Genomic DNA, 20997 nt, shown 5'->3' with positions numbered 1-20997 from the left:
GCTGACTAAATACTTTTTTGCCCCACTGTTTGTATATATACTATGTACAGTATGTATGTACAGACATACAAAAATGTACCACAAGATTATTGCAATAAGACCTGCATGCTGAGATATTGTAATCAGCTCTGCCCATAAAATTTCCATAATAGTGGACACCGTAAGGGTTAGGGTTAACTCTACAAGGGCTGCATGGACAGTTAAGGGTTATTCACTTCCTAAAGTTGTTTCTTTGCGAATCCTCTGTTATAGATGAAGGGTTCCCTCAGAGAGACAAGGCATTCAAAATGTAATCTATTTTCTTTTGACTGTACGATAAGACATGAATGATTATCAAATGCAAAGACAGTCGTTTTAGCTGTGAGACAGTTTCATATCCAGGTGTGCATACTGTATTTATCCAACAGGGACAGAAAAGCAGAAAAAAAGGCTTTGTCAGGCCTTCTTCCTAGAAAACCATGAGTTGCATCAGTTTGATGGATTGCCCTATTAGTGTATCAGAAGGCTTGCCACAAAAGAGCGCTGTTAACATAATATTGAGTAGTGAAGCTTACAGACTAATAAGATGTGCCTGCGGACTGGGCACAAGCCCAAAGTTAAGCCTTCCACAAGATGACTGTTCAGGGTATTACTGTAGTTTTATGCTGCAACTGAAAATAGTGCCAGAAAACATCATATTTGGGCACTAAAGACAGAATCCATTTCAGAGAAGCCTTATTCTGAAGCCATGCTTAATAAGCCTTTGATAGAGAGGGATTCTCAATGCTTTGGTGTTGTTGTTTTTAAATAACCATACAGGATGTGTGAATAGCTTTTTCTCTCACGCAGCTGTAGGACATGTCACATCACAGGCGATTAGCAAGAATGGAAACTGACACCTAAAAGATGAAAGCTTTATGTTTAATGTGGGAGGAAATGCCATAATTTTGGTAAAACAATCCACAACATCCCACTCAGTCGACTGACAGCTGAAGACTACCGCTGTGCACGGTGAATGTATGCTTATTTATAGAAAGCCATGGAAGTATTTGAACATAAGTGGTAAAGTAGAGTAACCAATGCAATGTGATGCCAACCAGCATGTCTAAAAAGCATTTAGTCTTAACCATTCAAATTCCATATCCCTCACTTCAAAACCCTATTTTTTGATCAGAGCTGTGGGTGGCTGAACCCTTTCATGAATTTGTCTATTTTTGTTTTTTTATTTAATCATAGGTGTAATCCATCATATAGGTGATTGCATTCACTGATCAGATGTATCTTATATATTTCATCAATGTAATACAACTTAACCTTTATAAAATCAATGGAAGTTTGGTCGCATTTAAGGGGATGGGTATGATAGGCTCAGTTTTCGAGACAAAATGTCACTGTGGTTATGTGTTAAGTATGTGAGTGTGTGCAAGAGCATCTACTAGTGAGTCACCACAATACAAGTGACCACAGTTAACGACAAAACAACTGTATACAGTACATGTTCCTTTTTTTAAGTGAAACTGAGACATGCATAAACAAAACTTGCATAGAATGACTATGAAGTGGCTATGCTAAATTTCCAAGCAAATTAAACAGCTAATAAGAATCATCTAATGCATATTGTGCTGAACCATTGGTGTCGTGGAGGAAATTGGGTCAGAAAAGTACATTGTAATTGCATTGTAAAAAAAAATTGCCAGAGAAAACACATCTAGATTTAATAGTGAAAATAAGAGTATTTCTGCACATGCAATGCGATCAAACTTGAAGACTGGGATCTAACAGCTGTGTTAGATGCTGTGATTTTTCTGGAAAAAAAAAAAAACATTGCTATAGGGAGCATAAAGATTGAAGTAAAGATTAGACACTCATGAGCCCAGAATTACTCCATACCAGAGTGATCAGTGCATCAAGGTAAGAAAGGGAACGCATGAAGTGATGCAGCTATATGCATAGTGGCCACTGTACAAACCTCTGGTCAGTAGTGTTATGATCTGAATTTGCTTCAGTTGGTCAGGTCTAGACTCTACAACATTATGTGGTAATAAAATAAAGTCAGGTGATAACCTGAATGTACTGCATGACCAGGGTATCACACCAATGCACTTTTTCTTCCCTGATGGCACAGGCATATTCCAGGACTCTAAAAGAGAGATTCTGTGAGCATGAGGAATCATTTTCATACATGAACTGGCCACCACATTGTGTGCTGTAATCAAACCTAAAGGCAGTCAAATAAAAGCTTGGTGTGTATTTTTTTAAATATATTTTTATTTTATGATTATTATTTTTTTTAAATCTGTGTATCTATTTTATAACTCTTTTGAACAAAATTATTTACCCAAATCTGCAATGACATTGTATACAACTGAATATACTCCGATATGGAGTTGGTCTTCCTTTCGCAGGTATAACAGCTTCCACTCTTCTTGGAAGGCTGTCCACCAGATTTTGGGGAGTTTCTGTGGGATTTTTTTTTTTTTTCCTGTGGAGCAGTTATGAGGTCAGGCACTGATGTTGGATAAGAAGGCCTGGCTTCCATTCTCCGTTAAAGTTCACCCCTAAGGTGTTCAGTGGGGTTGAGTTCAGAGTTTTGTGTAGGCCAGTCAAGTTCTGTCAAACTCATCAAACCATGTCTTTATAGTCGTTGCTTTGTGCACTGGGGCACAGTCATGTTGTAAATGCCAAACTGTTGCCACAAAGTTAGAAGCATAGCAATGTCCAAGATGTCTTAGTATGCTGAAGCATTAAGATCGCCCTTCACTGGGGATAAATAGCCTGCCTGATTTTTAAAAATTAACAGATTTTGTGTTTTCCCTTTGTTATAGTAGACTATATTTTATTACAGTACATACTAGTATATTATTTGCCATTTATTACAGTTATAACTTTACCATGGACAAAATAATTTACATTCTATTTAATGTATGTTTTCGTACTTTCAATTAATTATATACAGGATAATATTACAGCAAAGAGCAAGATCAAACAAACCTGTATTCACTGCATTTACTAAAAAAGAAATGTTTCTGTCTTTTTGCCTTATAGACAGTCTGTGTCTCTGTCTCTACCTGCTTCTGTCTGCATCTTTCTGTCTCTTTAACTCTGTCTGTTCTGTCTCTCTGTCCCTTTAGATACAGTAGTACAGTAGGCACACTGAGCTGTATGTATTTCTTTATTAGGCCACGCCCACTGCTTAAATATCCCGGAAGAAGGAAGACGCGTCTCGCGCACCTGCCAACGTATGAACATATCCGGTGTAATACAGATATAGAGTCTCGCGCCAGTGACGGGTAAGTGTCCAGTTTATTTAATCATTTATTAATTTATTTAATAAATATAAAAACTTCCCCAGAACATTTTAAAGCTCGACATGGAGTAAAGAGTGTGTAAATCACTTCAGAGTGTGTACAGTGGAGCAACAGTGTGTGTGTGTGTGCGCGCGCTCGATGTTACTGTGAGCAGGCGCGCGGAAGAAGATGAGACTCACTTGTGTAATAAGTAACTTTTATATTGATTTTAAGAGTTTCTCATAGTTTCTGTAAGAAATGTGACATTAAGAAAGTTTAAACATAAAGAAAAAGTTATTAAATGAAAACTGTCTGTCTTTGTCTCTGACTCTGTCTTTATGTCTCTCTGACTCTGTCTTTATGTCTCAGACTCTGTCTTTATGTCTCTCTGACTCTACCTGCTTCTGTCTGCATCTTTCTCATCTCTTTGACTCTGTCTGTCTCTCTGTCTCTGTTTTAATCTCTCTGTCTCTTTTACTCTGTCTGTCTCTGTATCTGTCTGTCTGTGTCTCTATCTTTATCTCCTTGACGCTGTCCGTATGTCTCTCTGTATCCGCCTGCTGTCTCTATCTTTCCGTCTCTTTGACTCTTGTCTGTTTGTCTGTCTCTGTCCTTCGGTCTCCTTGGCTCTGTCTTTTTGCATCTGTATCTGATCCTTATCTTTTTCTCTTTAACTCTCTTTGTATATCTCTCCGGCTCTGGCTGCTTCTGTCTGTACCTTTCTGTCTCTTTGACAGACTGTCTGTCTTTGTTTGAATACAGTATCTCTTCATCTTTGTTTATCTATCTACTTCAATGCAAGTTTTTAGTTTCACTCATTATTTTTCTCCCCGCAAAACCTCAGACCCTCTCTGGCTGAATAAGCAGCACAATGTCAGAAAGAGACGAGGAGTCGTTTAAACCTGTGCAGCTTGAGCAGCAGGCAGGTGATTCATCTAATGTGGAACCAGAGGTGCCTCAGTCCATGCCCAGTGCCCCGTCCCTGTCTGTCACTCAGATCACTGAGACAGAGGAGAAGACATCGCCACCAGCATCCAGCACCTCCAGTGCAGAACCTGGACAGAAGTGGTCCTCAGCCATAAACCAGTTCAAGCTCAAGAGATTCTTTGTCCTACGGGTAATATGCTCAGTATTTATTTTTTTGTTAAAATCCTAAACTGTGCAGTTTTTGCAGGAGATCTGTAAAATAAAGTATTTTAGTTTTAGTGAATCTGAGTCTTTTAATGCAAGTCAGTGTTATAATGGTGAAGACTTTAAATCAAATACTCTGTCTGAACATTTTCAAGAATAAACAAGAGGTCTGGTCTTGCTAGTTTTATCTCTCAGTGGTAATCTTGCTGCTTTTTTTTTGACAGTAGAAGAATTATTTTTGTAAAAGCTCTTATCAGCTCCTAAAGGTTTTGTACTTACAGGAAGTACAAAAACTTTAGACTACCACCACTAAGTTTACCGTAATAGCACTAGAACTTATGATTTCGGCTTGGGCATGGTTTTCTGGTCTACTCTCCCAGGAGAATCAAGGTTGTAATGTTTTTAAGTCTCACTGCTCATTCCTTTTTCTTACTGTGGTAAATATACAGCTATGTTCAGGTCTAACAATGAAGTGACTCATTATCCACCCATACAGTAGTAAATATAGTTAATCACATGTGTAAGGCCATGAGGCTCACCTTGCTTTCTTTATTGTGCACACGCGCACACCTTGGAGCATTTGGTAATCAAATCCAGTTTGCCTAGCAACTAACCCGGACATTGTTCAAGGCCTTGTTGCTGTAACACAACTCTCTGGAGTAAGAAGAGATTTCACAGTCAGAGATTTCACTTTTCTTTTTTTTTTTAACACTGCCCAGGTAGCTTTTCTAATGAAGGCAAAATAAAAACAGACAAAGAAATATTTAGCAATGTTTTAAATAGAAAAATATTTCCTGTATCATAAGCTTTTATTATTTAGTTCAAATATGAAACATAAGAATAAATAACCAATGAATGAATTGTTGGTTAATTTGTGCTGTTTTGCAGACTACCTTTTTGTTTCTGGAAATTCTTTCTCATAAAACAATTAAATATTAAGCATTAATATAACAGTAATAGCTTGTCAGTGAACAGAGCTAAATGATCTCATTGCCCACTGTTACCTTACTGGCTGATGATTTTTGTTTTTGGTTATTGGTTTAGCCTGGAACTCTGGACAACGCAATTGAGGACATCAAATCACTGGTAGACCAGAAGCAGGATGGTGCTGTCGAGAGTGTCTGGCTTCTGGTGGAGTATGTTTCTTCTTTGTTATTATGAAACAAAAAACATACAAAATTACACATTAGACATGCTTTTACATAATTACTGCTTTTTTTCAGAATAGAATTGATCTAGTTAAATATGTATTTGCTTAAGAACACTATTCAAGGGCACTAAAACTTCCTATTTGAGAAACTACCTGAACTGTTTATAAAGTTCTTCCTGTTTCAATAAATAAAACTTCCTGTTCACTGAAAAAACTTTTTATGAGGTTGGGTGGGTGACGCCTCTGTTGGAAAATATACCCATGAATGTTACAGACTATATCAAGTACAGGAAGTACAAAACCTTTAGACTACAACCACTAAGTTTACTTTAGAGGCTGTGTTCATTTCGCAAGTGCAGATATAACAATTGCATCATCTGTTAAACTTGCTTTAGTTACTATCTGACCATGAGGCTGTAATGTAAATGACAAGCAAATCATTCTGAATATTTTAGAGCTAAAGCTTCCCTTTCACCCACTAACCTGTGACGGATTCCTCCTAGCCACACACGGACTAACGTGACATACTGTATAAGGTAGCAACACTGCAGAACCTACACACTCACAGGCAGTGTTAACGAATAAATTTTACATAAGATCCCAAATTGTAGGGTTGCACCTGACAGTCCATTATTCTGTCATGCCTGTCTGTAAATAAGGCCGCTGTGCAGGAAATTCTTAAAGTGAAATAAACAGACAGTAAAGCAGGGCTGTTGAGGGAAGTCCTGATAAATGTGCAGGCGGATGTCATCTGCTGTCAGTGGACACAAGCTTTCAGGAAGTTCTTTTAAGAGCTTACTGCATGAAAATGAATAATATATTGCATTTTCCTCAGCCCAACAGATGCAAGCACACCACACACACACACACACACACACACACACAATTTACTGTGACCTGCACAATTTTCTCATAAGTGCAAGGGTACTTATAACTCCATCTTGTACTTTTGGCAATGTTCCAAAGGAAAAATATTACACGATGTAATAATGTAATATTCCATTGTGTCACGCTTATGCTGAGTGTTTATCAAATAAATAGTACATTAGTATATTATTTACCCAATATTAATAATAATCATAGTCGGAACATTAAAATTCTGATGTGGCTTAAAGTAATTTCCTTTATAACATGACATTAATACGTTAGGAAATAGTGTGTCATGTTGGCACAGAATGTGTTGCTGAACGTTACGGCTCCTGGTTCAATCTTAAGCTCTGCTTTTTGTCTGTGTGGAGTTTCATATCCAGGTATCTAGCTTGGCATCACTAAATGTATAAATGTGTGCGTTGTTGGAGCCTGTGATGGACTTGTGTCCCATGTAGGGTGAATTCTTTTATTTTGCGCCCAATCGTGACCCTGCCCAGTATAAAGAACTTACTGTCTCCTTGTCTTTTGTTTTCTTTTACTTTGATTTGATCATTACTATCTACCACTATTATCTAGCTTTCACTTATCACAATAGGTACCAGTGAACGAGGGCGAACCAGGCTGGCACATCCTTCTTGCAAGACACGTAAATCCAGTGCAACTAAAACAATCAGGAGCAAATTGCTAACTGCCCTCTGCCACATACCTAAGCTCACTCTCACAGGGATTGATTTATTAGGAGTACATTTATTCCTTTCAGACAAATGATTAAGAATCCAATCTGTGAAAAGAGCTGAGCGATTGAGGGGTTAAAGGGATAGTTCAGCTTTTGTTTTTTTTAACATCTGTCATAAATCAAAATTGAGGTTTATAGAAGTACTTTATCACATTGGTATCTTTCTAATTTATGGTGTATTTAGTACAAATTTAACTCTTCAATCATCGTTAACCATGGTTGTGGAATTTTGCTTGGATTGCTTATATTGTACTTGAGTTTGTGAGTGCCAAACGTCACAGATGATGTGCAGAGCAGGAAAATTATTAATAGCAAGACCTACTATAATGTACAGTACTTATTTTTACCTTAATTTTGATGTAAGTCAGTCTTAAAAAAACCTGAACCATCCCCTTAAGAAACCTTCAAAACAGGCCCGCCAGTGGATTTCAGATTGTCCGCAGATTTAAACATTGCATTGCCTCATGATTTTCCTATGTGGCTCATGTGGTTAACGTCCACTTTTCCTGGTTTGAGGTTTTAGAGAATCTGTAGCAGAATATGAGACTCAGATTGTGTTGATGTTTTCTACCTCTTACTGTCTATCAAGTCTGCGTTAGAAAGGGTTCACTGATGTACTTGAGGAACAACACACAATCTAATAGAAGGCTGGAATTGGATGCTATGTAAAAACAGTGTTTTTAATATATCCTGTTTTCTTTTGTTCTTTCTGGCTTGCATACATACCCACACCAACAAAAGAATGAGGAAACAACACAAAAATATATATTTTTTTCTTTTGTGTTTGTCTTCGAATCAGTCATTCATCCTGTGAACACTTTTACTTTTATGCAGTAAAACTTCTGGTCACTAAAAATGCAAGCATGCATATTTGATGGGGTTTTCTCGAAGGCACTTCATGAAAGTTTAAAGCTATTAGAATATGTACATAATTGAGAGGATTTGTAAATTTGTCTTTACCTCAAAACAACTTACTATCTAAATACCCCACCCTGACTGCAGAATTGGAGTTTCATGTAAACATCTTGAGCAATCATGATATACAATTCCTAGGAAAACAATCCCTGTGTATGTTAGGTCCTAGTTTCTAAGAGTCACACTGCAGTTATTAGTGTATGTGGCTTTGTTTTCAGTTGTGTATTTTAGTTAAACCTGATGTGCATTGGCTCAGGCGTCTCGTATCGTATTCCAGTTTGAGACATAATCACTGAGTTTTGCACTAAATTTATTGAAAACTTCACTGAAGATGTGTTCAGCAAATATATGCTCAGTAGTACCTGAAAGCTGATAGATTGCAACACTACTCATCTGTCACTGGATTCATTCTCCCACTGCTGTCACTGAGACCCTCGTTGATAATCTGTCATTTTTTAATTCAATTTCCAGCCTTTTTTTTTTTTGCCAGTGTTTTTGTGTTTTGATGTTTGCTTTGGATATGATTGTGAATTTTAGATCATTTTAAGATCACATCACAATACATTACTACAGAGAGATTTTTTTTTCCTTTATAAAAAAGTCGTAACTATGTATTAAATCCAGTATGCTTGTTCTTCAGGATTGATCACTGGAACAACGAAAAGGAGCGAGTGGTGTTGATCACGGAGAAGTCTCTGCTTATCTGCAAGTACGATTTTATCATGCTAAACTGCGAGCAGATCCAGAGAATTCCTCTTAATCTTGTTGACCGGATCACCCAGGGTGCCTTCACCTTCCCACCTCGATCCCTCCTCACGTGAGTATCTCCCTCAGATTGTAGTACAGCATTTTTTTCTTTTACTCTCCTCTCTTGAGGCTTTTAGCTCAGGGTCTTATCATAAAGTGACAAAACACAAAAATACACACTCATTGAAGAAATGGTTCACAAATGGTTGAACTTCATGATTTCTGTTTTTTGTTTTTTATAGTCAGCATGCATACCCTATACTGTATCAACCTGTACTTGCAACTAGCTAGCTTTTTCCACCAAAGAACACAATACTGTACTTCAGGTTCTGTAGATTACAGTGATGGACAGTAACAATCTAATTGTAATTCGCTACTGTGCGTAAGTACATTTTGAAGTATCTAAATTTTTGCTTATACTCTTGTACAACTCAACTTAGTTTTTGTCACAAGCGATGCATTTGTGCAGACGTTCAACTCTGGAAACCTGTTTGAAAATCCCCTTTGTCGCAGTTGATGCGGCAATGCACTAAATAATGTCGACTCCCCCGACAATAGCAATGTGCATAGATGGATTAAAAAAGTTTAAAGAACGTGAAAAAAAAGCCAGACAGTGGAAGAGCATCAACTACGAAAAAGGTGATTTTCATAGAGGATTCGGGAGTTGGGTTCAACGGTGGTGCAGACGCATTGCTTGTAAGTCTATGTTGAGTAGCATCTTTGTACAGAGGAAGAGTCAGTTATGGCCACTTTTTCATTGCTTTTTGTACTTCCTACTTCACTACATTATGCAAGATTTAGATGGTGCAAATTGAAGCGCAGGAACTATGCAAATCAGGGTGCAGTGCACACTTTGTTTTGGCTGTTTGCTTTGACCTGTTGGTTGAACTCGAAAGCTATACCTACCTAGTGAACACAGAGGTTTACTCTTACAAGATGAGTGTAACAGCCCACAGTGCTGAGCACCTGGAAAAAAGACAGAAAGATGTCTTGATTCTAATTCACCACATCAATACACGTTGGCTTAATTGAAATTCATGGATAAAGTCATTCCCTTTCAATGCTTTCTCATTCATATGTAGAAATAAGCTCATTTTTGTGCTAATGCACCCATTTTCTTTTATTAGTTCATCTAATACAGTGGGGCAAAAAAATATTTAGTCAGCCGCCAATTGTGCAAGTTCTCCCACTTAAGAAGATGAGAGAGGCCCTAAGGGGTTGATATCTAGAGGCTGGCTAGGCCACTCACGGACCTAGAAATGCTTCTTACGAAGCCACTCCTTCGTTGCCCGGGTGGTGTGTTTGGAATCATTGTCATGCTGAAAGACCCAGCCATGTTTCATCTTCAATGCCCTTGCTGATGGAAGCAGGTTTTCACTCAAAATCTCATAATACATGGACCCATTCATTCTTTCCTTTACACGGATCAGTCCTCCGTGGTAGGTATAATGTTCTTTGGAAACTACAATTTAGTTTTTGGTGTCCTTTGACAGCTCTTTGGTCTTGGCCATAGTGGAGTTTGGAGTGTGACTGTTTGAGGTTGTGGACAGGTGTCTTTCTACTGATAACAGATGCCGTTAATGAGGAGCCTCAAACAGGACAGAGGATGTGTCAGCATAGCAGACTTAACTACATTTGATCCAATGCATGCCATATCTAATTGGCATTTTAGTTAGACTAATGTTTAACAATAAGCTGAATGAATCAGTTACAGGGCTAGAAGGAAATCTTCATACAGCAAAAACCTCTAGTGTATACATTTTTCTTACGTCCAGTGGTGGTGCTGTTGTTCTTGCTTTTACAAAATTAAACAAGTAGACCAGCGTTGATGATGATGATGCATCCCGCCCCCAGTAGGTCTAATCTTTCTTGTTAGTAATCTGCATGCCTGGAATCCCCTCAAACAGCCCTTTTTATCAGTAAACCAGAGCCTTCATGACTGATCCATCACTTCCTTAAAATAGGGAGACATACTGTATAGATTTATTTTGATTATTTATTTAAATAAGACAGTGTAGACTATACTTCATTGTAATTTATTTATGGTTTGTGTTTAGCTCTGCCAGGCCATTATACAATATTTTATACCAAGAAGTGTATAATATAGACATGTGTGAGTGAATGTTTTCTACACATAAAGTATATTGTATAGCTCTGGGGATCCAGTCATGAAGCAACTAATTTGTACACTGTAGCAGCCAGCTGTCTCTTAAATTATCTTGTTGATTCAAAGCTTGTCATATTTACACACCTAAGCTGGATAAGCACTTGTACAGTAACACATGCTGCACGAAGCATATCTGGTCTTGTTCGTTGTACTTATACAAACAGAAGCACAAGCATCGCCTTTTGCACTTTTTTTGCTCTCAATATCTGATAAACTTTTACTCACCTTTAGCAGATCCTAATGTAAACTGGGGCTGTTTTTTGGGAAGTGTAGAATGTGCAGGGGTGATCTGAGGGCAACACAGTGACAGAGGTGTGGAAAAAGGCTTCAGGAAACCAGCGAAATGTCCTGCTCTACTAAGCTTGCTGTGTTATTCAGTAATACTTGTGTTGTAAGATGTATGACTGGCAGAAACAGGCGACTTCAATCAACGGTACATGTCCGAACAGTGAATATGCAGTGGAAAGTATTGCTAATTTGTTCCTTCTGCATTTTAGTGAGTGTTGAAGTCATGGATATTCATCAGTGGTGTCACGTTGCACTGTTTTCATCTATTGTATCTAACTGTAGATGGTGCACTGTATGGATGTGTCAGTCTTTATTTAATATTTATATAATGTTCATGGGTGTTTTATAACTCAGTCACTCTCATTAGAAACGAAACAAGCTGATTTCTGAATACTCCCAGTGTCACTGCTTCGATTCTGCCCTTCGGTTTTGACAGGATTTGCATGTGCCCCCATGTTCATGTTAGGTTTTCCTCATTTTCAAATTTCCTTCCACCACCAAAATACATGTAGGTAAATGAATTGTCTACTTAGTATCAGTGTATGTTTATGGATAGTGCTTGGTGATATACAGGCATCCATTCCAGGGTGTATGTGTTTCATGGGATCCATCACAGTTACCTTGACTGATTATGATGAAGTGCATAATGTATATTAATTAATTAACTAATTACTGTACAGGTGAGAAGCATATGGCATGACTTTAAGAACTATTTTGGTCAAATTGTCTATTAAACTGTTAAATGTAATTGACTGTCTTCTTGTCATCTGTGACAATACAACTGCAGAGCTTCATTCAGGTCTTCCTCAGCCAAACCACTTAGACCATCCACCGTCTCATATTGTTGGGTGTTTGCATTCTTTGCAGTGCTATATAGCGTGCTAATATGCCATCATGTTGCACAGTGATCCTAAAGAATTAACATTGAACTTTAGTGTACACTATGAGTCGAAACTTTGAACACACCTTTTAATTCCGTGGTCTTTCCTGGTTTTTATTTCTTTCTACATTGTATGACAATACTGAAGGCATCCAAAATATGCAATAATCTCCTTTAAACAGTTAATATTACTATGTTTCTGCTACTTATGATCTGTAAAGCCTTCATAACAGCTCAAATCTGAGGTGCTGTTTGTTAATTAGTCATTTCTGAGGCTGGTGACTCTAAATGAACTTCTTCTCTGCAGCAGAGGTAAGTTTTGGTCTTGCTTGTCTGGAAAGGTCTTCGTAAGAGCCAGTTTCATCATGGTACTTGAAGGGTTTTACAAATCCACTTGACTATACTGTTCTTGCAAGAACTATATTAGAACAGCTGACCTCCATGTATTAGAATAACAACTGACGTTTGTTATTGATGTTAGTTAATTATATAATGCCATATGTGTTATTTCATCATTTTGAATTTTTTAGTATTGTTCTAGAATGTAGAAAATAAATCACCCAAAAAAAAAAATTCAATTAGAAGATGTGGCCAATTTATTGACTGTATACACATAAGTTATGTTCTATAAGGTTAATAAATAGCAATGCCACTTGCAAGCTACATATCTAACCCTGATTGCCTAAGACCATGCTAAGACATTGTAAAATGTGAAATGTATGTATTTATTTATTTTTGTTATACTTTATGAGACTCTGCTGTTTTAAAAAAAATAACTTAGTATCTGTTTTATAGCAATGTGCAGTTGGAATAATAGCCCTCTTAAAGCCAGACTGTATTCCTCATTACCTTGATTGACATCGTACACACAGAATTATTTGTATTGTATTGTATTTGTACTACATCAATTCGGCTTTGTACTACATTCATTATTTGTAAAGTTGTCTGTGTAGTAATTGCGTAACTGGACGGTGCCTGGTTTGTCACCATAGAGGCAAGTGTGTGAAAATTTAGGCATGAATTTTATTCCGGTTAAATTGTTAGCAAGGATCTTTACTTTTGGGTTAACTTTCGATCATCACATGACAGAACAACCTTTTGAATGAGGAAGCTAATACCCTTTTTGTTTAATGCTTATAGTTAAAAAGAAAAGAAATAAGAGAAACAGTCTAGATTGTTGTATCTCAAAAATTAAATGAAAGTTTAAAAGCAAACTTTAAATTATTTTAGCTTATTTCTTTAAACAGTAACACGTGACACCAAAAACCTAAGGAGGCGAATATTGTTTCTTCTCTTATTTTTGGAGGGAATTATCTTGAATGAATGAGGACGGATGTTATAAGGGAGATGTGTGCAGAATCCTCAGTCACGCTCTAGTGCATGTGATTAGTGGCAGAAATTAATGTAAGCCTTTCATGGGAAATTTTTTAAAGCAGGCTCAGGGGACGCCAACTCAAGTAAAGCTAATTCAATGAATAAAGCATAATGCACCGTAAAGTGCTTAGGAGAGACAGGCGATACTAGAGGGCTTTTATCTTCACACATTACATTCAATTATAAATAAAATCACCAATGAACACCACCCTAAAGTGCTGCAAGGAACAAAAGCCAAGCGCAAACCAGAGACAGTCACTCTTTTATCCTCCTCCCCTCCTTCTCATCTTTAATCTCTCCAATCTTTAGATCTCTTCCTTTCACTATTTACTATGTTCCCTTAGTCCATTATTTTAAAGCTACATTGCTTGAGCGGTCCCTTATTTCTTTACAAAGAGTCAACTTTCTTGTATTTTTAATGTAGTCTTGAGGAATAGTTTTCCAGACTTCCTGAAGAACTTTTTTGAATTTCATTTTTGGCAAGTTTTCAGTCCAGTTGCTGCACCTGACCAGTTTCAGAGGAATGTATTTTGTTTGTTAAGCCACGTAGTGACGTATAAATCATTTAAACATAGAAAAACGTATACGTTAGAGCATGAACCAGTTAGAAACAGGTGCAGATGATGACAGATAATCAGACTGGTGATTAATATACTGGAGATGCTGAATGCTGAGTGGTTCTAAATGATGTTACTGCTAAGGTTACAAAAACAAGCAGTTTTTAAATGGTCTCTTTTAGGCACTTTTCAGCCTGTGACCATAAAAAACATTTTTATTTATTTATTTTTTCATGTTTACTTATAACTTAGTCTAATCTACTGTATTTAATGTAATATGATGGCTCAAGACATTATAGTACAAGTACAGTACTGTTTATCTCCCCTGTTGGACTTCACATTTTAGTGCAAAGACTTTCATAGTATAGAAAATCATAAATTTGATTTGTGAATTTTTTTGAACTCCCCTTTTACATTCTCATATATGCAGCACTCATATGAACGAGGTTGCAATCGTAAGTCCAACAAATATTGTCTAGGTACTGGAATGCTAACACAATTGGCCATACACAATGTGAAACTAGCATATTCAATAATCTTGTCCTTGTTCTTTAGAATCGTGCCAGTGGTTGAACGGTTCATTCTCTCAATTATTTTCACTTTTGTCTTCATCTTAGAGACAGCCTCATTGCTAATGCTTTTATGCTTGTCTCCAGACATCCTGTAATGCACCCTGCACACACGTGACAATGTACGCTGGACATGTAATCTAACGTCATGTGATCTAATATGAACGCATGTTCATAGCTTTAAAAATTTGTAACTCAAATGTTTGTATGTAGGGGACTTACTGTATTATTGAGTGTGTTCTTACCTCAAAGTTTTTTTTATTTATTTTTGCTGTTTTTTACATTTAGTAGAATGCAAAGTTTTGATGTGGCAAAGAACAATATGAAACAATCATAAGTATTTTAAATTATTATCGTTATTATAAGTGATCAATTGTTGCATTCTTTTGCACACACAGAACAAATACATTAGCTTGGAGACAAATTTTAACCATAATCTTTTATTGAAATATTCATAAGACAATGAAAAATTTATATATTTAACATACAGTACAGTCAGGTCTTTTGACCCTAACTATAGTGTATTATTGATATGTGGAGGATGCAGTTTATTTCAGATCAGCATTAGAAACATCTGGATGTAGATTTATACAGTATTATACAAAAGCATACAGTGACAAGAAACTTGGAGAGGAATCAAGGAATCAAACTTTGTCTTCTCCAAACCTCCAGATATTAGGATATTAAGTCAAATTTAGAAAGCACCAAGTATGTTGATAAGATATTCAGTATGAGCATATTTGAAATAAGAGCTCTGACATGATTACAGGACAGCCTTGTGATCAAAGCATAAATTCCTACATACAAATCATGTGAGATTTCTTCATTGATGTAAGGTTGTGTTGTCAACCTTCATTGATGTAAGGTTGTGTTGACTACAGCAGAAGTTGAAACTTCAAATCTTTATGAAATTCATGTGGGACGGAAGGTGAATCACAAGTGTGGAAAGTTCCAAGGAAAAATGGTCTACTGTGATATCATGTTAAAAAGTTATAGAGGAAAATGTTTTTGAAACTTTATAGAGAAGAAGTGTTCATGGTTAGAATTATTGGATTCTGTGCATTTTGTGAAACTGTGGATACACAACATGATGTAAGTTGGGAGCCATAGGTATAGAGTGATAATTTTAGGCTTTGACATTGGCTGCTGTTTGAAACGTAGAAAAATTGATGAAGTTCTGTTATCTGAAAAGTTTAGTCACTGATGCGAGTTGTTCCGAGTATAAAGTTCATGGTGCACATTTGAGACATGTCAACAGCCTCATCTAAACAGGAGTGCATGCACAAGTGACGGATGCCCAAATCCTTTTCTTCTAATCTTTAAAGATGTGACTGTCAGCCAGAATTACAATCAATACTCCGAACTAACACAAATCACCTGTAATGATCTGTACACTCCCAACTCCACATTTCACAGCTATCCAATCACTATGACTGATAAATCCTCAGTTCTGCTCTAATCAATCATGTCAGGAAGCATAGCTCACTGATATTATCCATACTGGACCATTAGCTCCCCTTAGCGATACTACAGTACCAAACACTTCCATTTTCATAGGGGCAAGAACTCATTAAGAATGAATGAATGTTTTCCCTTCATGCTTTTATTTCTCGCCATTTAAGCATGTAATTAAGCGACCAACGTTACAGTTTGTATCTTGGATTCACCAAAATGTGCTGCTTGTGTCAGCCAGCATATTTCTTAAATCTTTGACAACCGCACAAGAACATTTAACTGTCACTGGAATTCAATTTTTTTTAGAATTTTGATGTTTTTTTATGAATATTTACTGATGTTTTTTACATGCATCTCCACAATGTTAGGCATTACGCTGCTCCTACAAGGTTGTCTAATTAGATAGTTACAGATTCATGTTTACATTTACATAATTTGGGAGATGACATTATCCAGAGTGACTTACAGAATTGTTTTGAAGTCTCTATCAGTAAGGGCATGTATGCTTATTCTGGTTCAGTAGGTTACTGACTAAGACTACCATCAGTTACACTGTTTGTTTTGTCTTTTCCACTTAACTGACAGTGAATCAGCCTTTCGAACATCTAGGGGAACCTTATTCCACCACCTTGGTGCCAGAAAAAAACAGTGTCTTGACGTATGTTTTTTCCTGTATCCTGAGAGATGGGGATGAACCAGGTGCTCCTAATAAAATGACCATGAGTGTACAGTATGTGCATGTATGCTCCAGATATATTCACCGTCTACTTTATAAAGCCACCTGCACATTTATTTGTGTATCTAATCAACCAAATATGTGGCAGCAACACAATGCACAGGTTGAGTCAATCACTCCAACTGGAAATCACATCAAACAGACTGAAGAAAAGCTGTGCTTTGTGTTTTTATCTGTCACAAAGTTATTGATGGCAAATGGACTGACTTTAGTATTTCTCCTGAAATTTTATAACACAACTCATATAATGACTCTTTACAACCATCGTAGAAATAAACATATCTCAGCTTGAACAAAACACCAAACTTTGAGGTGGATGCTCAACAACAGCAGTAGACCACTGCAGATCCCACTTATCAACCAAAAACCAGCTTTTGAGAACACTATGGACACACCGTAAAGAATAAAAAAAAATAAATGACCTGGTGTTTTTCCAGTCTTTAGGTGTTCAGTTTGGGTCACGCTGTACACATGATAGCCTCAGCTTTCTTTTCTTGGTTCACAGGAGAGGAATCTGATGGGTCCTCCACTGGTATAGCTCATATACCTTGATGCTTGATGTGTTGTTTATTATAAGAAACTTTTCTGCTTACTATGGTTATTAAGAGTGTTAATTGGAGTTACTATATACATTCTGTCAACTCAGACCAGTCATGTTTTTTAATAAGAAGGTGGGCTAGTCTGTAGTACAACTGTAAGTCAAAGGCATGCTGGTCTATTGTGTGTGATAACTCCAGAATCTCAGCGGTTTCTGAAATACCCAAACCAGCCTACCTGACACTAACGGCCATTCCAGAGATGATTTTTTTTCTCCATTCTGATGCTTGATGTGAACACTAACGGAAGCTCTTGACCTGTATCGGCCTGATTTTCTACAATTCTGCTCTTGGCAAACAAATAGGTTGATGAATGAAACTGCATGAATGAACAGGTGTGAAGGTGTTCCTATTAATGTGGGCAGGGAGTATAAATATATTAACTAAAAGTAAACAAAGTACTTCCCAGGAGTTTAAAACATCAAGTCCAAACTGAGCCACTTCATTTTTGAGCACTAAACCATCTAATCTGTTATTAATTTTGTAAAGTTGTCAATCACTTGACTCTGACTCAACTCACAAAATTCTGACTTTTCAACTGAAACGAAATCTGATCAACTACAGTGTAGTCTCTCCTCCTTTTTTCTTTTTTTTCTTCTTTTTTTTCCCCTGTTTTTTCTTACTAAATTAGTGTTTGCAATTCCTCACCTTTTAAGCGTTTCGTCTGAACCACATCAGTCCGCAGCCGACCGCATCTTTTTGAACTGTTTGCTCACGTTGGGGTCAGCATAACACACTCTGAGGACAGCACTATTCGCCCCTTCTGCTTGCAGTAGCTTACAGACGCCCATAATAGGCTGTAGAGCGGTGATTGATGTGAGAGCACCAAGAGCCTCCTTCACTGTTCCCACCTTGCTGAGAGAGCTCGGCCAATCAGCTCCCTCTAGGCCCTCTAGCTGCTAGAGGCTACAGAAACGGCAAGTAAATTCGATTAGCTAACTTGCTTATTTATCACCAACTACAATCAGGTCTTACTTCTCTCACTCTGATCTCTTATATTATAAACTTATAATAACTTTTTTTGGCTCCATATTTTTAATCCATATATGTGTTTTGTGTGCTGATGTACTGTATGATTAGCTGTGCGCGCTGCTTTTCACTTACTAGTCCCGACCCGCACCACCTCGGTTTTTGTTTTGGGTTAAACTGTGTTGCTTTAACAGTATGAAATGGGGACAAGCCATTGTTGTTTATTATCTAACCAACCAAATCTACTGCCATATATATCAATATAGGAGCTTGTGAAAATTAAAATATAAGTAAAATAGGATTTTACCGGGGCACTGAAGATCAATGCTGGGTCATGTGCCCCAGTTAAAGGGGCCTAATGATTTTCTAGTATTTAAAGAAGATAGAAGTTTTTATTTTGTGCAAAAACTGTGTTGTATTTTGGACAAATTCATTATCTTTATATCATTAAATATTTAACATTTTACCTAAACAATTTTCTGAATCGTAAATTGATAATCTAAAAATAGATTACATTACATAATTGAATAAATCACACAGCTCTCTCTCTCTATATATATATACATATATATATATATATATATATATATATATATTAATTGTTATTTTATTTTAATTAAAATCGCATAGCTATTGTTTTTTTTTCTGCACTATTTTGTATAAACTGTAGAAATTGTTGTTTGGGACAATCCCAGCAGATCAGAAATACAGTGCATCTGGAAAGTATTCATAGCGTATCGGGGTGTTGTGTGTAGAGTTCTGAGAAAAAAATTAATTTAATCTATTTTAGAATAAGGCTGTGACATAACAAAATGTGGAAAAAGTGATGCGCTGTGACTACTTTACGGATGCACTGTATCTAAAATAATTAAACTATGCCAACAAAAACCAAGTAGTTTACTACAAGATGAAACATAAATAGGATATTATCATTCAGAATACCAAGCCAAAATGTTAAAGGGGTAGCGTTGATGCCTCACAGCCTCTCTACTTCAATCTCAGGTTAGTTCTTGTGTCTATGGAGGTTCACTTACAGGTTCTCTGGTTTTCTTTTACCTCCAAGAATCATGCATGTAGGAGGGTTGGCTACACAATATTGCCACTATATAAGTAAATGAGTGTATATACTGTATATATATCTGTGTGCCCTATCCAGGGTAAATTCCTGAATGAGATAATGTTAAAGAAAACAATGAAAAGCCACAACGCATTAAAAGCACAGTACTGTAGGTGTAATATTTTTTCCTTTCCAGTCTTTAAATGGTTCATATACAGTACGAGAAACTACAACAAGTCAAACTGGGACTTGATCAAAATTCTAGTGAATTTAACCAGTTTGAATTGGTATGATTATGAGACTCTTAGCCACAGTAAAATATTTAATGGTGCAAACATTTTAAAGAAGGCTGTACATCTGTGAATAACGATTATAGCCAAGGTGGCTTGAAACCCACTGCAGTCTGGATAACCGCATTGTGTCTAGGTGTTCATATTAAAGTTTATGGTGAATGAATCTGCATTCAGTTTTAAATGTGAAGTGGTAATGAACCTGTACCGGAAAGTTTTTTTGTGTTGTTTTTTCTTTATTTTTCCATTAAATATGAATCCACCACTATAAACCCTGACCAGTGTGTTGAATATTTAAAAATGAATAACTGAATACTTTCTGTGCATGTTAATGTACCTGGTCTTTACTTCATTTCACAATTTTCATATCTCATCCGGTTACGCCCGCATGAAAGTTGCAACCTCCAGCTCATGTGACTTGTTTGTTATGGCTTTCTGGATCCCAGTCTCGATGCACACCTGTAATCTCAACACCTCTAATCTCTACAACACATTATCAGTTTGTATTGAATAGCTTGATATTCGGTAAATGCATACAGCCATTGTTTTTCAATTTCTAAGCCAACCTGGTGTGACCCTTTCATATTTTGTGGTTCAAGGCCATAAATCATTTGTATAGCTGTGGGCCATTAAATGTTTTATTTAATGATTGACTCATTTGAAGGTAGAGATTAATAATGAAGATGGCATGCATAGTTTTATAGGGAGCGGTTCTGTGTGTGTGTGTGTGTGTGTGTTTGTGTGCGGGAGAGCATGGGAGAGAGGGTGAGGGGAGTTTGAGAATGAGTGTTAGTGTCATCATGGCTTACAAAGGGATGGGTGACCATGAATCATTTTCCGGTGTTTTGGGAAGGAGAATAAAAAAAGTTTGAGAAGGTATGCTCTTGCTCCTCGTCTTCTTTTTTATTTCTTTATGAGGTTTTGTCAAAGCGTGATAAGCTCTTCTCATGACTCACAGAGACAGTCCTACTCCTAAGTGACTTCACAGAATGAAAGAATTAACATAGTGCTACAGTTCATAATGTTATTTGTTTACTGCAAAGCGCTGTGGTTGAATTGGGGTTGCAGCTCCATCGTTCCCCAGTCATCGTGTGGCTTTTGTTTTCTGACTGAAGGCTTTGCTACAAATCTTTCATGGCCTTAGAACCATTTCGATAAGCTGGAGAAAGAGCTCATTGTGGTTTTGTGTGAGCTCTGTTGTTTAAAAAAAAAAACATTTCAGTGCCAGTGTGAGGTAGAAAGAG

The 20997-nt window shown here is 36.9% G+C and overlaps 1 protein-coding gene across 1 annotated transcript in view; it reads left to right on the top strand.

Annotated features, from left to right (window-relative positions):
• The first annotated feature begins 3181 nt into the window (after positions 1-3181).
• tprg1 (tumor protein p63 regulated 1) overlaps positions 3182-20997 on the top strand; it is a 33610-nt gene continuing 15794 nt past the window's right edge. The window contains exons 1-4 of the mRNA XM_053497778.1: positions 3182-3269; positions 4111-4383; positions 5442-5533; positions 8709-8885. Coding sequence (XP_053353753.1) covers positions 4138-4383; positions 5442-5533; positions 8709-8885 — 515 coding nt within the window. The 5' untranslated portion in view covers positions 3182-3269; positions 4111-4137. The remainder of the gene's footprint in view (positions 3270-4110; positions 4384-5441; positions 5534-8708; positions 8886-20997) is intronic.

Source organism: Clarias gariepinus, chromosome 6 (genome assembly GCF_024256425.1).
Source record: "Clarias gariepinus isolate MV-2021 ecotype Netherlands chromosome 6, CGAR_prim_01v2, whole genome shotgun sequence".
Taxonomy (NCBI): Eukaryota; Metazoa; Chordata; class Actinopteri; order Siluriformes; family Clariidae; genus Clarias; species Clarias gariepinus.
Note: the sequence above shows the minus strand (reverse complement) of the source record. Positions and strands in the feature narration are given on the sequence as shown.